The 18,020-nt window shown below is 46.2% G+C and overlaps 1 protein-coding gene across 1 annotated transcript in view; it reads right to left on the minus strand.

Annotated features, from left to right (window-relative positions):
- LOC113571760 (FRAS1-related extracellular matrix protein 2-like) overlaps positions 1–18,020 on the minus strand; it is a 42,554-nt gene that overhangs the window by 1,442 nt on the left and 23,092 nt on the right. Inside the window, exons 5-13 of the mRNA XM_035535428.1 lie at positions 12,242–12,367; positions 10,188–10,439; positions 4,476–4,625; positions 3,546–3,755; positions 3,011–3,208; positions 2,558–2,722; positions 2,196–2,378; positions 1,850–1,980; positions 818–976 (exon numbers count right to left, since the gene is read on the minus strand). Of these exons, the coding sequence (XP_035391321.1) occupies positions 818–976; positions 1,850–1,980; positions 2,196–2,378; positions 2,558–2,722; positions 3,011–3,208; positions 3,546–3,755; positions 4,476–4,625; positions 10,188–10,439; positions 12,242–12,367 (1,574 nt within the window). The remainder of the gene's footprint in view (positions 1–817; positions 977–1,849; positions 1,981–2,195; positions 2,379–2,557; positions 2,723–3,010; positions 3,209–3,545; positions 3,756–4,475; positions 4,626–10,187; positions 10,440–12,241; positions 12,368–18,020) is intronic.

Genomic DNA, 18,020 nt, shown 5'->3' on the forward strand with positions numbered 1-18,020 from the left:
CACACACACCCACACACCCACGCAAACACATAAGAACACATCACACACATGAAGGTTACCGGGAGAGTTATAAATACTGATTCCCAATAATGCACTTGCACAAAGTGATTTGGTTTATTGCATTTCCCCTGTGGGGCCTTGTGGGTTTGCAGGTGGAAATCAATTCCCCTGTCCCCGACATGCAGCCATTAGTCTTCTTGCACCCACTGGACTGAGACAGAGCACTTAAGTACCAACCTTTCAGCTCCTGATTTTTGTCCACGCTGAAGCCCTATAAAACCTGACTAATAATGAACATCCTTATCGCCGCACAAAAGAAGCTACTCTAAATATTAGTACAGCCTGCAAAGTGCCCCAAATAATGAACAGCTTGATTTCATTTTGCTCCCAAAAGAATGCACGGTCTCTATAAGAACTCGGAGACTTTTACACAAGGGCTTTTATTCTGAAGCATTTTATGGTTGCCAATTGGTCCAAAATTTGTCTTTGCATTTCATTACACTTATGGATGCTGCTTTACTAAAAGCTTTGGCAGGTCACTGAATTTTGAATGCAATCACAATGTACCTTTACTCACTATTACGATGTCCAGTTGGTAATATTTGGACAGGTTTTCTAAGTGTTAAAGCCGGCCTTGGACTAAACAGGACTTTTAATGAATAATGCATAATTACCATGTTAAATATTAAAAAGTTTGAATAACAAAAAGTTTATGAAGTAATTCATTTACTTAGACTGTGCAAAAAGCAAAAGTAGCAATTAGGTACACTGCAACACATTAATTGTGGTAAGCGGGAGCTGGTGGTGACAAACGTACCGTGAGACAGACTACTGGGTAGCCAGCAGGTGGGTGGGCACTGAGATCGCTCCTAATGACATCATCATAGTGCAGCAGAGACACAACGCGTGGCAGCGAGGGGAAAGTGACGTCAGCCATACTGTTGGTCTCCTCAATGTACACTATGGCCTTGGTTGCCTGAAAATAAATGGAAGGACCCATAAGATTGTTGAAAATTCGTTTTATATAGAGGTGACTGTATGGCCGTGCGGATTTGATGAATTACCCCTGCATTTCATAACATTACATATTACAATAGAAATGTACGACATTTACTGTGGAATTGATGAAAGACCACGTTACACATGACCATGCTGTATACTAAGACCATGTTACACATGACCATGCTGTACTAAGACCATGTTACACATGACCATGCTGTATACTAAGACCATGTTACACATGACCATGCTGTACTAAGACCATGTTACACATGACCATGCTGTACTAAGACCATGTTACACATGACCATGCTGTATACTAAGACCATGTTACACATGACCATGCTATACTAAGACCATGTTACACATGACCATGCTGTATACTAAGACCATGTTACACATGACCATGCTATACTAAGACCATGTTACACATGACCATGCTGTACTAAGACCATGTTACACATGACCATGCTGTATACTAAGACCATGTTACACATGACCATGCTATACTAAGACCATGTTACACATGACCATGCTGTACTAAGACCATGTTACACATGACCATGCTGTATACTAAGACCATGTTACACATGACCATGCTATACTAAGACCATGTTACACATGACCATGCTGTACTAAGACCATGTTACACATGACCATGCTGTATACTAAGACCATGTTACACATGACCATGCTGTACTAAGACCATGTTACACATGACCATGCTGTATACTAAGACCATGTTACACATGACCATGCTGTACTAAGACCATGTTACACATAACCATGTTAAGGGTTCATCCATGACCATGTTAAGGCGTCACTCCTGTGAAAGGGCAGTCCACATCACCTGGGTCTCTGCCACCATGTTCTCATCGGGCTTGAGGTGGACAGTAAAGGCTTCTCTCGTCTCTCTGAGCCCATCGAACAGCACCTCCACCTCCACGACGTGCTCTGTTTCACCCTCTTTAAATTCAACATCTGTTTGCACATACACAACAACACACAGACACAGATTGCACCTTCCTCAGTGCCTGAGCCAGAAACGCCCAACCTAGATCACACATACAGAAGTTATTCTGGGATCCACAGGATCCGGAAAGGCGTGCAGCTGTGGGGCCTGTTCTTCTCTGGAGCATTCCCAAAACAACGGTGGGAGCGTGGGCTTCCGTTGGCCGCTCCTTGTGTCTCCTCACCCTGAGAGACGGGGTGGTAGTCGTGTCCCGACACAGCTGAGCCGTCCTTGGTGTGGACCCTCACCACAGACGTCGCGGACGAGTCCCCTGCCCGCCGCACAGGAACTCTCACCACGGTCACCCGACTCGGCTCCCTCGGCTTGGTCACGCTGAACTTTGTCTCGGAAAACTGGATAACCGGCTCTGAAAAGAAGGGCAGAGTAAGAGTAGAAAATTCCTTACTCGTGATGTATGCATTTGGTTTTCCTTAGATTCCTGGAAGCCCGTGTCAGTATAACGTCCGCTGCAGGTCCGTAAGTTAGAAGAACAAAATGGAAATAACGGCAGTGACAGAAAAGCGTTTGCCGCTTGTCCACTCTTACTGTCTGCAGTGTCTGTAATCTTGATGAGGCTTTCGTTCCGCCTGCCTACGGATGCTCCATACGTGGAGTCGCTTCTGGCGCTTCCGAGAACAAGCCTCATCTCTTCCTCCTCTTCAAACAGCAAGTCGTTCACGAGAGTCAATACGCATGGCTTCTCCACCTCCCCTGGAGAGAGAGGGTGGACCTCCTTCACGTGTTCACGGTTGACAGACCTTATATTTATTACAAACCTTATATTTATTCATTCATTTATTGGCTTGGTCTGCTGAATATGTTTTGTATAAAACATCGAGGCACTGTGTTATGTGTGCATTCGTGTGTGTAGTGTAGGCTAGGTAGTGCCCCCTGCTGGCAGCCCTGGGAGACTGCTACTGGGGCGTTGGGTAGAAGCTTTGCCTCGCTAATGGCAGTGCGGTTTGAGCGCCACTCCTGTGCTCTGACCACAAACTTTACCCGGTAAGAAGGTGATGATGGAGGCATCGGTGTTGGGCCTCTCATGGAAGTCTCTGTCCACTTGGGCGGATCCCTGGCGGGTGTAGCAGCGCACAGTAGACCCGTGGCTGAGGTCACCACTGCGCTGGACCAAGGCATTGATGTGGCCTTCGCTCTCCTCTCCTACCACAACAGCCTGTTTGAACTGCACCTGTGGTACTGCAGATCAAAGGAAAACCAGAAAAAATGCAAATGGGAAAACTGGGAACTGCTATGGAATTACCCCAATTATGGTGCACAGGGACATGATTGCAAATTCCATGCCCTTTTTTTTTTTTTTTTTTAAGTCTGAGCACATCCTTTTTAAAACCTTAGAATTTCTGATGTTTTCTAACCTGTTTGAAAAGCAGATGTGTTTTGAAGTCTAAGCATAGAAAAAATAGGACACTGGGACATTTTTATAAAAAAGCCATTGATATAAAAATGGCTACTGACAGGAACTCTGTGTTCTGCCTGCAAATGACCACGAATTCCAGTAATGCAATAGCATACTAACGGTCGGATACAGAGTCGCTGATGAACACGGTGGCTCTTCCTGGCTCTCCCAGAATGCCACTGGAAGGCATGCGGAGGACGAGCTCAAACCTCTCCGTGCCCTCCAGCAGCGGCCGGCCCAGATCGTCCAGGATGGTGACCCGGACAGTCTGCATGGTCATACCTGGGGCGAAATCCAAGCTCTTGCTGATCCCTACGTAGTCCACTCCAACTAGGAAGCAAGCGCAAGGCCCCGGAGCGACGTGAACGAGGGAGAGAGTACAGGCTATATAACATTTAAAAGCCCAGAATCATTTTCTCATAGTAGGATCTCTTTTAGAAAAGTGCTGGAGCTGCTTTATTAAGGGCGCTTTGTAAAGCTCTCAGCTCTCCCCAGTATGCCAGTGGCTAAGATGTGTGGGAAGACTACAGGACATTTTGTTCAGCTGGTAAAGTTTTGTTTTTTTGCTTCTCAGCGACAACACTTATAGTGCTTTAAAATCCATACCCCACCCCACCCTCCCCTCCCTGACTCACAGCCTCCTTCCTCAAGAGACTCTACCAACGATGAAGTCTAAATACCAAAAAGGAAAAACTGGAGGATGAAATGCTCCTGACACAGTAATTTCAGCAAATTACTTCATGTTCCCACCTCATCCACTGACACTAATTCAATTTGCCAATTTGAACATTACAGTTAACGATCACTGTAGCATGTGCTAGCCCGGAGAAATAAACGCTAGGTAAATAATAAACAAATAAATAGTGATGTGTTACATTGCTGCCAAAGTTCACAGGGCGAGACCATGCTGGAACTCAAAACAGGTGAACAGAATGGCAGCATCAGGAGAAATGGTGGAGCAATGTCTTCATTGACCAGAGACTCACCAGCAGCACACACACCTGAGCCCGTGTCGCGTCTGCAGAAGGTCACGCATGCACGAGCCCCTACCTTCAGCGGACGGTGGCTCTGTCCCACGTGACCCGATGGTGACTGCGGCAGCTCTGGAGAGGTCCGTTCCCATCCGCCACACGTGCACGTCGACATGGCCGTCGCTCTCGTCCACATGGTACTGCCGATCGCCAAAGTAGAACAACGGGGCTGAGACAGCAGAGCAAACATGCATGTAGCAGAGTGAGTGGCGCAGTGGGACCAGAGCTGGAAATGTTCATTTCAGCTATTAACTTTATCAGTACAACATTAACAAGTATAAGGAGAGTTACTGTTTTTTTTTTTCCTCTTATCCCTCTAATTTGCTGACATCTTCTTTAAGCAGGAAAGGAAATCACTTCATGCCAAAACCTGTCCCCCGCTAAAGTCATCCCCTAACTAAAAGTGCCAGTAATCCCACATCAGCCAACTCTGAGTTTCCGGACTGAACCCTGGCCATGGGTTTCCATGACAACACCTTGACGTGTGTGTGTGCGCGTGTTGGAGGGTGGTGGGGTTTTGACACTAAGGGTGAATTGAGGGGACTGAACAGCCACGTAAAGACAGAGCTGTCTCTCTCTCTCACTTACACCCACACACATTTTCACACGCACCAAAAAAAAAAACAACCCAGTATCATCAACAGATTGTCACCTATTACCATCTTCACCCAACCAGTTTCACCCAAACTGTACTCACTTAAGAGTACAGAAACAGCTCCCTGACTGTCGGCAAGAAGTGGTGAGTGTGATTGATAAGCGGAGGTAGGCCATGGCAGAACGATGCCTTTCTGCGCAAAACTGTGCCTTCCTGCAGACCAGCAGTTCTTGACTCAAAGCATCTCTCATGACAGGAGAGAGCAGAGATCCCGGCCAGCCCTCGGGGATGTCGTACCTGACGGCCTGGGAGATGAGAGGAGAAACGAAGTGGAGCTGATTTATGAAGCAGCCTTGCTGAAGGCTTTTCCACAGCCTCTTGTGAAAGAGAGTTCCCATGGGGGGACGCACTGGGAGTCTTCCTCCTGTCTGGGAGAGTGCCTAACAAGGCTTCAATGCCCTCAGCTACAGCGGAGGAAGAGCCGGGGCCGGAGGAGGAAGAGCCAGGTTTGGTGGAGGAACAACCAGGGTATGGGGTGGTGATACGAACACCAGGAGCTACGCTCAGACCTGCACTGCCACGCCTACCTCTTCTCGCACGCGCCTCCAATCTGGTTCGCCAGAAGACTAGCACGCACCCGATCACCAGTCTCCCCATTACTATTCCCCTACTTAAACTCCCCATTCTCACATTCATGTCATGAAGTATTGCCAACCCTGTTGTATACTGAGCTCTCCAGATTTGTGTTTGTCTTCCTGACTTTCGACGCCTGCCTGTGTTTCAGACCTCGTCTCCCACCCCGGACTCTGCCCCACTTCAGACCAACCTGACTACGAATACCTGCCTGAGCTCTCCAATCTGTTTCATTTCAAAAATAAAACTTCTTGCAATAGGATCCGTTCCCTCGTGTGAGTGTGTGTGTGTGTGTGTGTGTGTGTGTGTGCAATTGTAACAGGTGGACGCCCAGGCGGCCACGGTCAGCCCCTTCACCTGCAGCCCGCTTCAGCCTCGACCTGCTTGTTGCTCCCTTTCTCTCCGGCACATTCTAGAAACACATTCTATCAGTAAATTCGCATTCCAATCACTCACTGGCTCTGGCGGTCAGAAGGAACAATTATCCACAGTCTCCCCCACACAACCCAGCCTGTATTTGATTGAGGCATTGGGAGCAGCGGCTGGGGCGACAGACCCCCCATAACAACACATCATAGTCAGAAAAGTGCCAGAGGAGAGGAGAAGAACTCAGGCCTGGTTTAACAGAACCTTCTCCCAGACAGGAGCTAGTCGCGCTCCTTCACGTCTGGGGCTGGAGATAAAAGTCTGTGTCTCCGATGCTGAGGTGGGTGGGTGGGGGGGGTCTTTTGATAGAGCTTGTTGAAGTGTTTGTCTGTGGCAGATAACGGAGGGAGGTTGATGTTATTTTGACAAGAGTGTCTTTACAAGGAAGGAATAAACCCACTAGACAAAATAGAAGAAACGTTCCAAGTTCTGTTATTTTCAGTGATTTGTCAATGTTCGCTATTTTTACTCAGTGCAAAACACAGTGATGAAAAAGCAGTTATTGACTCAGAAGAAAGGCAGCTGACAAGGACACCAGACGTCACCTAACGGCCTTTGTAAAATAGGCCAAAATTAAAAATCAAAACCATATTTCCAAATTGTCTTTTCAAAATGTACCATGTCACACTTCTTTTCAAGCTTCTTTGTGTACTTCAGTTTGGATCTTGTTCTTTGATTCTTACAGAATACTTGTGTCAACACATTTACCAAAACCAATAATTTACTTTTGCATTGCAGTAATAGCATTTTAGTCCACCCCGAGGTAGCAATTAGACACGGAAGATGAAACAGTGCTTGGCAGACTTATTATCGACTGATATACGTTCACATAAAAGGTGTTTCTGTATGGTGCAGGGAAGGGAGCACAGTCTCTTTTTCAAGCAGCTGTGTTTATGGTTCCATGGTGATGATGATTTCATCTGATCTCAGTAAAGGAAACATCTTGTGTGTATGTGTGTGTGTGTGTGTGTGTGTGTGTGTGTGTGTGCGTGTGTGCGCGTGCGCGTTATTCTGTGTGTTATTGTGTGTGTTATTGTGTGTGCATGTGTGTGGTTCTTGTGTGTGTGTGGTGAATGTATGTTTTGTGTGCATCTGCAGGTGAATGCCATGTTCTCTGTTGATATCCACTGAGCTTCCCACCGTCTGAGACACGCTTTGCGGGTGAATTTGCACGTGGTCTTGTGGATGACCACAAACTCGGCACACGGCAGAGAAGAACATATGAAGAACCAGTGAGGAACCTGTGAAGCTCTGTGTCTGCGTGCCTGCAGTGAGAGTGTCATCTGTGCAGAAACTGGCCACCAGTTCACTTAGCTTTTAATCTCAGTAGTGGCCTGCAGCTAACAACGGTATGCCAGACTTGTTTTGACACAGTCCATTAGCCCTCACAGAGAGAGAAGGAGTGACAGAGAGAGACACACACAGAGAGAGAGAGAGAGAGAGAGAGAGAGAAAGAGAGATGAGTAGAAAAAAGAGAAGCAGCTGTGTTAAATCTTTGATTCCCTTAGACACGCTTTCAGACAGACCCCAGGTGTGTTGTTCTTACTGTTTTATTTGCTTTTTTATCAACAAAATAAAACCTGAAACCACACACATACACACATGAATGCACACAGACATGCACAGATAAACACACACACTTACAGGAATGTCATAAACCCACACAAAAGATGAGAAGGGAAATTGAGTTTTGGGGAGAAGAGCAGGTTCAGTTCACATTGAATTGAACTCCTGACCTTCACATCAGTGTGCTCCGCTTTTTTTGTTGGTCTAGTAATATACACACACCTACAGACAAACAAAGAAACACACAAGCACCCAGCCACCCACCCACACCTCACAAACACTCCTCCCAGAGCTGTCTACGGCATGGCCATCCTCAGTCTGCTCTGTTTACCTGCAGACCTATGGGCAAATACCACCCCTGTCTAACTCCTCCCACCTCTACTGCTACACACACACACACACACACACACACAAAGGCTGTTTTTTGAGTGGAAGCACCACTCTTAATTCTCCCCTGCTGATGGCTATCTCTCCATCCGCTACACCATCCATCTCTTCAGTCACACTCTTCACTTCTAAAATCAAAAAGACTAGCAGGGCTGGTCAAACTAAGTTTCTTATTTGCCAGAAATGTAAGATAAAGCTATTTGTCCCCCCCAATCAAAGTAACTAATTTCTAAAGTAGTCACTTAAGTAGTCACTTAAATATGTGGCCAAAACTAAACTTCAGCACCTCACTCACCCCCTATGTGTACCTCTTTCACCAGAGAGCACAGAGAAGTAAAAACTCTCTCAAGAAAGACTAATACATGCCCTACTTACACACCATGTGAGAAACATAAGGGCAAGACAGGCATGTGTGTGAGAGGAAGGAGAATCAGGCTCATTCTACAACTAATGTCATATCCATTGGCTACACTATAAAAATAAGTGTACACTCTAAAATAAAGTGTACACTCTAAAATAAAGTGTACTCTCTAAAATAAGTGTACTGTCTAAAATAATTGTACTGTCTAAAATAAGTGCTGTGTTCAGAAAGCTGTTTTTTTTTTTTTCAAGCTACTTGATCTAATCTCGGCATACCTTTCTAACTGCATAAACTCTAAACCTCTGTTATAAAGTAAATTTTTGTACAATAAGCTGAAATTGAATAAGTGTATGATCAATAAAGAAAGAAAATTCCAATATATAACCTATTTAAAAAATATTAAAGTAAAATGAGCTTCGTTGGCATCTTCTGCTATAGATACTCACCAAATATCAGATCTCCCATAACCCTTTTCAAATACACCTGCCTGAGGTTTCAGGGATTTTCCTTCAGATTCAAAGACAGATTCAGATACGGGAGAGATAAGATCTAAGGCCATCAGGATGGAGAAGCACCGACATAAGAGAATATCTTTCGGAAAACCTCTAATACCTAAGAGCCCGAAGTGAGTGTGTGTGTGCGTGTGCATATGTGAGTATGAGCGCATCCACAAGGATGTGGCTTACATTCTGAAGCATGTCAAAACAAGCCACCCTGAGCAAATCTCTCATCAGGTAGTGCCCTCCTCCTACAGCTGATCTGTGCTCCCCCTGTGCAGGGCTCTGCCCCCCCGTGCAGGGCTCTGCCCCACCTCAGGCTGTGTCACGTGGGAAGGAAAATAAAAAAATCAATCAAACTTTTATACCTTAATCCACCCACACGAGTCTAAACCATGCTGGATTTCTTCTTAATCCACGTCCAGTCTATAAAAGTGCACGCACACACACAAACACACACACATGCACGCACTCACTCACACACACACACACACACACACACACACAGTGCTATCCCTAGGCATGCTGAACAAACACACATTATTCTGAGAACTTCATTGACTGCACTGGACACTCTCGCAGCCAAAGTCTCCTGAGATTGCCTCCCTACCGTGAAGCCAACCCTGGTTAAGCCGTGTGCTCGCATTCTACCCGTGACTCTCGGAGGAGCACGGCAAGCCAGAAATAGAAACAAAAGCTCCCAGACTCCCAGACTTACACCTGGAACATAATGACCGAGTTTATATACTGTATATTGTTTACTCTAAAATATGATAAAGGAAACTAGACTACTCAGTCTAATCATGGCCTTTCATCTGGTGGAAATGGTTCTTTCACTTCTGATGTACAACATAAAATCAAATGTTCTCAGTACTGACAATGTCTTAAAAGATTACTAAACTTTCTTATTTTGCTAAAAAACATTTGAAATAAGATACTAAATAGGGCAGTGGTAGCTCAGTGGTTAAAGTACCTGACTAGTAATCAAAAGGTTATCACTTCAAGTCCCACCACTTAAGCAAGGCCCTTAACCTTCATTTGCTCAAATTGTATTCAGTTGTAATTGTAAGTTGCTTTGGACAAAAGGATCAGCTAAATGCCATAAATGTACTAAGCTGAACTAATAACTGAGTGTGAATATCTAAGCATGTTAATATGAAATGGTCATTATTCTACTTTTGTGTATAGATCTTATTTGTCTGGTAACACATGTAACTTACACTTTCAGTATGCGTGCTCCCTCCGTCTGAGAGACAGCCATCTTACCGTCGTCCAGGTCAGGCAGGATGCTGACGTGAGCAGTGGCACGCTCCAGTCCCAGGCGGCCGCCCAGGACCACGCGAAGGGAGACACTGAAGCTCTCCTCGTCCTCGTACAGTGAATCGTCGATGATGGTGACCCGGCACAGTTTCTCCACCTCGCCTTTGTCGAAGCGCAGCAGACTGGCCTGCTCCTCCGGCCGCGAGATGTAGTCAGAGTACGAGAGCACTGCGCCGGGGGCCGTACCAGTAGCAGAGCCTGGGGGGGGGGCAGGGTGGGATGTGGAGGTCAGAGAGAGAGAGAGAGAGAGAGAGAGAGAGAGAGAGAGAGGGTGAGGGAGAGGGTGAGAAAGAGACAATGAGAGAGGGGAGAAGAGACAGACAGAGAAGAGAGAGAGAGAGAAAGATGAGGAAAGAGAAAGGGTGGAGAGAGAAGGAGTTAGAGAGCAGGAGAGAGAGGGAGAGAGAGACACACAGGAAGAGAGAAGAGGAAAGAACAGAGAGAAGGAATTAAGCTACACTGAACAGAATGTTCAGAGATCCAAGGCATTTCTTCAGTCAAAGTTGCCAAGGACCACATCCAAACACCAATTAATCTGTCTCACTGTGACTATGTATCAAACTATTTGCATAATGATAGAAGCTAAAATCTAGGACGATTATTCATACAAACAACTATATTGGTCAAAACTCAAAATTTACATTTTTCAGGAATTGCCAAAAATACATTAATTTTTTTATGATTGCTTAAAAGAATCTATTGTATGCTAAGGGGAATAAAAACACTGTGTGCTATATGCTTCCTCCACAGCTGTATGCTGTATGCAGTGACTAGGAAGGGAGATACTCCTGTGAGCTTCCCCCTTTAATACACACTAAACAAAATGCATGAATAGGCTATTGTAAGCAACCATGTCTGGATTCTAAAGGTGCCACTATACATCATATCTTGTCAAATACATAAACTGCTGCAAAATAAAATAAAAACCAGATTTAACAGTCCTGCCACTAAACTGGCTAGCGGTGGCCATCTACAGGCTGTGTTAGCCATCCTCAGCCGTCTACAGGCTGTGTTAGCCATCCTCAGCCGTCTACAGGCTGTGTTAGCCATCCTCAGCCTGTGTTAGCCATCTACAGGCTGTGGTAGCCATCCTCAGCCTGTGTTAGCCATCTACAGGCTGTGGTAGCCATCCTCAGCCTGTGTTAGCCATCTACAGGCTGTGTTAGGCATCCTCAGCCTGTGTTAGCCATCTACAGGCTGTGGTAGCCATCCACAGGCTGTGTTAGCCATCCTCAGCCTGTGTTAGCCATCTACAGGCTGTGTTAGCCATCCTCAGCCTGTGTTAGCCATCTACAGGCTGTGTTAGGCATCCTCAGCCTGTGTTAGCCATCTACAGGCTTTGGTAGTCATCCTAAGCCTGTGTTAGCCATCCTCAGCCTGTGTTAGCCCTCTACAGGCTGTGGTAGTCATCCTCAGCCTGTGTTAGCCATCCTCAGCCTGTGTTCGCCATCTACAGGCTGTGTTAGTCATCCTCAGCCTGTGTTAGCCATCTATAGGCTGTGTTAGTCATCCTCAGCCTGTGTTAGCCATCTATAGGCTGTGTTAGTCATCCACAGGCTGTGACAGACATCCCCCAGTCCTTCACTAGTGGACAGTTTCACAGGGCCACTGTGGGCTGGCACATCACTCTCAACCCTGCTGGGGCTCATCCTATATAAACAGGCCAGCCCTACTGCAGTACCTCAGAAACAACCCACCACCCACTACCATGTCAGTACCATACCAGTACCCTGCCAATGTCACTGCTGGTTTGGGAACGATCCACCACTTAATGATATATCAGGGTGGTGGCCCTGTGGTCAGAAACTGATAAGTGATGGACAGCGGGGAAGGTAGCAGACCTGCACGCATCTGTAAGTGTGGCTGTATACACCCACCATCCACCTGAAAGACAGCTGCCCCTAATAGAGAGGCCAGAGAGTGTAGACAGAAGGAAGGAGTTTGTACTGGAACTGTGGAGGAGTGAACACGTCTCCTGGGGCCGCTGGCCGAGCGCGTACCTGACAGTGTGTAGCAGAGGACTAGCAGCTCCTCACTTATGTCTCCGCTCCTTCGCACGGGCACCAGCACCTCCCCGGCGTCCTCCTCCACGGCCAGGCACGTCTGGGGAAGGAAGACGGTGGTCTCTGTCGGGGCAGAAGACAAGACGGCCACTGCCTCATCTCGCCTGGCCGTGCAGGACCCTGAGGCAGTACGTTCACGGGGTGGGGGGTGGGGGGGGGTGGGGGGGGTTGGCTGCTGAGGGTGGGGCTACTCTTCAAATCATCCTTATCTTGCGTGGGCGGGGGGATCTTCTGCGCCTCGCCAAAAATGAAGCATTGTTTTCAGCACAAACAAACAACGAAAGAAAATAAAGCTTCCTGATGTAAAAGTCTGCCTGCCCCAGATTTTTTTGTATTCAATTTTTTACTGCCCTTTATGGCAACCCTCTGTCCCTCTGGGAAGTTGCTCGGCATTCGGCAAGCAGACGCGTCTATTGACCGCGGCAGATGAAATGTCCTGGCTGGGCGGGAACACGCCTGCGCTTCTGTTTTCAAATGAAGGAGTGAAGTCAAGATCTAAACAGATTTTTGTAGTGCAATGAAGTGACTGAGGGAGGCAGCCAGGGCCGGTGACGGAACCATCGATCAAAAAGGCAGAAGTGGCATGAATCTGCCGACGTTGGGAAATCGACAGGGGATGCGGGGGCCATTTCCAACAGTCACGGTGGGACCAATAAGAAAATGAAAAAAGGCAAAAAGAAAAAGAAAAACAAACCAACTCAGACTCTGTTTCGACTCTCGTCCCAGATCCCCCATGTGTGTGCTCATATTCCATCCCTCACGGTTCAGTTCTGCTCCTCATGCCAGAGCTGGCCCACCCTCCTCTAAAGGTAAGGCACACACACACAGAGAAAGAGAGAGAGAGAGAGAGAGAGAGAAAGACAGCGCGAGAGCGAAAGACAGAGAGAGCTAAGAGCATGAAAGAGTGAGAGAGTGAGAGAGCAAGAGAAAGAGAAAGAAAGTAAGAGAGAAAGAAAGCAAGAGCGAGAGATTACGAGAAAGAAAATTGCTGCATCTGCAGCAATTTGAAGGATCTACAACCTATTCTTACTCAACGAAGTGGACTACAGGGGACAAAAGAAAGCGACCACTAGCACGCAGGGGCTTCTCCAAACACACAGGTGCGAGTTAGCTCTTTCCTCAGCCTGACTTTTTTCATACAATCCTCATATATGGGCACCTCCTCCACCTCCTCTACTTCCTAAGGAGACTGAGGAAAGCTCACCCCTGTCCTCAGCATGTCCTACAGAGGCACTATAGAGAACACCCTCAGCTGCATCACTGCCTGGTTTGGGAACTGCTCAGTGTCGGATCTCAAGACCCTGCAGCTAATAGTGCGGACAGCTGAGAAGATCATCGGGATCTCTCTGCCCTCCACCTCGGACATTTACACCACACACTGCATCCGCAAAGCCACCAGCACTGTGGATGTTCCCGCACAGCCCAGACATGAACTCTTCTTTCACCTGTCATCCGGGGAAAAGTACGGAAGCATTCAGGCCCTCACCACCAGACAACAACAGTTTCTTTCCCCAGGCTTTCCGCAAGCCATCAGACTCCTCGATTCCCAGAGACTGACTTGATGCTCCCTCACACATACACACACACATACCCCCCCCCCACCCCCCACGCACACTTAACTGACACTATCTTACCCTCACACACACACACACACACACACACACACACACACACACACACACCCATACACTCCCCCATGCACATTTAACTGACACTATCTTACCCTCACATACACACACACACACACACACACACACACACACACACACACATACACACACACACACACACACACACACACACACACACACACACACACACACATACCCCCCCCACCCCCCACGCACATTTAACTGACACTATCTTACCCTCACACACACACACACACACACACACACACACACACACACACACACACACAGATTTGACACCATCTTACTCACTTCCTTTTTCAGTACATCTCCTAACTAAGGTTGTCAGAATACTATATTTATCATAATACTGAATCTCACACTCTTTTGCACTTTTTCACATTTCTTAATGTCTGCTGCTATAATATTGCAATACTGTATTTAATAAAGATCAAATTCGACTTAACATCTTTTTGCACATCCTCTTACTCAGTGCTGTTTATTGGCTGCTGTTGCACTCTATGCTATTGTGACCATTTCGTATTTATTGTTGTTTGCACTTGTGGTCTTTTGTGTTGCACTATGGTCCCGGAGTAACGCTATTTCATTTCACTGTATACTTGGATATAGTCGCAACACCTCTCTTGACTCACGAGAGAGAAACCAGTATCCCAGAAGAGGAAAGGTCAGGAGAAAAGTGAGAGGTGGAGCTTTGGATCTCCAGCTGGTTGCATCCAAAGCCAGTGACATGTAGGGGGTGTGTGTGTGCGAACGTGCAGGCAGGCACTTTTTCGCCGTCTTCTCATTGCCCCTGCCCCGCTCACCACGGTCTCCTCCATCCAAGCCATCAGACGGTGCATTCCCAGCCAGGCTCCAGAGATGAGGGAGCCAGAGACTACTGCAGACCCTGCGGAATATGGCGGCACTGACAGGAATTGCATCCATGGGACTCTTCAAAAGATCCCGGTGTCAGCTGTTTTTGAAATGTCAGCTCTTTTAAAGCTCCACTGTGGTCAGAAGGTCATGAGGCGATCTTTATTGTGTCCCCACAGGAAGGTCAGCTTAGGGAGCACATCTTACATAGACAGCCAATTCACATATGGCTGCATTTTCACTGCGAAATAAGATTTTATTTTAGAACTGACCACGGGGACAGCACAAGGTAGCACAATAATTCACCAACAGTACAAATCATAAGTTTCAACTGTTGGTATACCTAATGTAATAGAATAAATATTTATTCTGTAAACAACTATTAAGTACTGATGTATGTTCGAGGGTCGAGGGTGTCTGCTAATTGTTGTAAATGTAAATAGGTTGCGTGTATTCTGATCCTTGAGAACTAATTCAGGATGTCTCAGCCGTAGCAGCTACCTCAGAGGACGACACATTTGTTGTTAGTTATCTTGTATCAGTCCTGCAATTATGACCGCTAGCATCATGATCAGGAAAAAAGAAAGAAAAGACCATAACGAGGATAACCGTTTTCAGCTCCCTTCTTATTCACATCTGTGGCCCACACAGTTGTAATCCACTTGCAGTCCTGCCCAGACCAACCAGTGCATGTAATCACACCTCTTTTCAAGGACCCTAAACATGGTCTACAAGTTCAGTTCACCTTGAAATTACATAGCGACATTAAGTCCACCAGAAAGGTCCGGAAGCCCAAGACGTTAACCTCCAGCCCTTACGGCATGACCTCTCCCTCTTCGTACAACAGTTCTGGGACCTGCGCCTAAGCTAATGAAACTGCCGCTAATGTTGCGTGCTTGTTTCGCTGAAAACCTCTGAGCCTGAGCAACGGCCTCTCCGATGCCGGCGGAATGTCTGCAGGCATGGTGGGTGAATGTCATGACTAGTAGGTCAGACAGGTCTCCCAGGATCTGCCATGCAAAATAAAAAAAAAAGAGCCTTGGCTTTCATTAAGCTATAAATGCACACAGACCAAATACCTACTGGGAGGAGATGCTACACAAATATAAGGGCTAAAACGGTAATTAATCCCAGGCAGGGAGGGAGGGGCAGAGCAGTAGGTCTGGAGCACGGGCACCACTCACAGAGCTATAGCTCTCTGACACAGCAAGCGTCCCTTGGGGACGTGGTCTCAGCAAAACAAACCCCTGCCATAAGGCTGGTAATTAGCTCACAGGGGAAGCAGAGGAGGTTTTACATAGAGGGATACGTTTTCTATGAGATAACACTAGCATCGTAGCTGGGCACGAAACGGCGCGATGATAAGCGCCAAGGGATCTTGGCAAAAGCCAGTAAAAGAACGCAGCTGCGGCGAACATAAAAAATAAGTCTCTGTTAATTCATACCCTACAAGTCAATGTTTGCTTATAAAAATGAGAACGCAACATTCCCCTGGTGGCTAAGCAAACAATGAAACTAAAGTCCACAACTCACGGCTAAAATATGACAGAGAAAAGCAATTTAAAAGAGCCAGCCAAATGTAAGATGTGTTGCTGGCTTATCTTGTAAAGATGAAAATTTTTGATTAACGGCTTATTCTCTAATTCCCTCAATACTTTGAGAAACCTTCGCTACTGGAATACATGGCTTCTTACACGGTGCTGGTTATGGTGATAAAGTGCTACTCTTTTTCATGTCGGTGTGTTTGGTCTTCTCGAGTGAGAATGTTTTTCTTGTTAACTATTTGTTTCCATTCGAGCGATTTAAACTTGCGTATTTGGGACAGTATTTCTCAGTATATGGCAGCCCCAGTTTTCTCTCCACAGCCTCCTCAGAGTTTTGAAGGACTGGCTCAAAACGGTCCCACGGTCAGAATGCTCTGTGAACCAAGCTTAGGAGCCATGGAAAGACAGGGATTTAGTTAAACTGAGAACATGCAAGCCCGGCTCAGCACTGTCCACTGCCATCCTTTCCAATGTGCTGTCCCTGGCAAAGACGAAAGGCGACTTGAGTTGCTCTCATCAATTCAAAGCGAGACATCCATGGAGACCTGGCTGGACAAGCATATTCTTAGTTCTTCACGTCACCAGCAGGGCTTCATTGAGGTGATCGGTCAGACGCCTCGTTGAAACAAAGTGGTGGCAGATTGTCTTTTCATGTATCAAAGGTAGTGCACTGACAAAGTTGAGCTTTCACGTATGTGCTCGCCTGAATTAGAACTGTTTTTAACATGAATTTAGCTTGATTCACCAAAGAGATTAAAATCTTATATAAAACCTGACGTGAAATGTGCCAATAAACGGCTATATATTCATAGAAATATGAATTTCATATGGCTGTGAAGAGGACTAGAATAAAATTAAAAAGATTAGAAAATAAACTGCATATGAAGGATGGTAAGGGCATATGGAAATATCTTCAGTATATTACTGACTTCAAGATCAAAAACAGTGTCCAGCATATTAATCTCAGACCCCATGACCATTTTAATAACTTCTACTATAGATTTGATTTACAAGCACCAAGTACAATGAATGTAAAATCAGTGTCAGTTCCTGCTTCTTTAGTAAGGAACTGGAGGTCAAATATCTGTTCCTGAAACAGAACTGAGAAGAGTGTTGGACCTCACGCAGTCTCTCTAGACAAGTTCATTGCTGATTCACTCTCCTCTATTTTCACTTAAATTTGAATAATTCTCTCAAATCACAAAGACTTCCAGCATTTTCTAAATCTGCCATCATTGTCCCTGTCCCAAAGAAATCTAGTGTGACTGTTTTAACGTCTACTTGTGTCTAGTTAACTCTTACTAGTTCATGTATTTAAACCCTGCCTTGTTGCCTGTGTGTCTGCTGGTTATTGCTAATCCTAGCCTCCGTGTATTAAATCTAGCCTTTGTCATTGAGTGCTTTTGTTAATCATGTATTCCCAGACTCTGCGTGTTCACTCTATGACCCTGTTACATCGACCACAACTCTGGATTTGCCCATAATAAATCTCGCTCTTCACCGCACGTGCATCCGCCTCCTTACCACTCAATGTTACATTGTTATTTAATATTTTGGACGGATTTGTCATCATGTATTCAGCTGTGGGATAGACCTAAGGATGCAGTGTCGCTCTTGCATGCACCAGCAACCTGTGCACCAGGAGCCTGGGTCACCAATTAGTGATTT

Source organism: Electrophorus electricus, chromosome 17 (genome assembly GCF_013358815.1).
Source record: "Electrophorus electricus isolate fEleEle1 chromosome 17, fEleEle1.pri, whole genome shotgun sequence".
NCBI classification, from domain to species: domain Eukaryota; kingdom Metazoa; phylum Chordata; class Actinopteri; order Gymnotiformes; family Gymnotidae; genus Electrophorus; species Electrophorus electricus.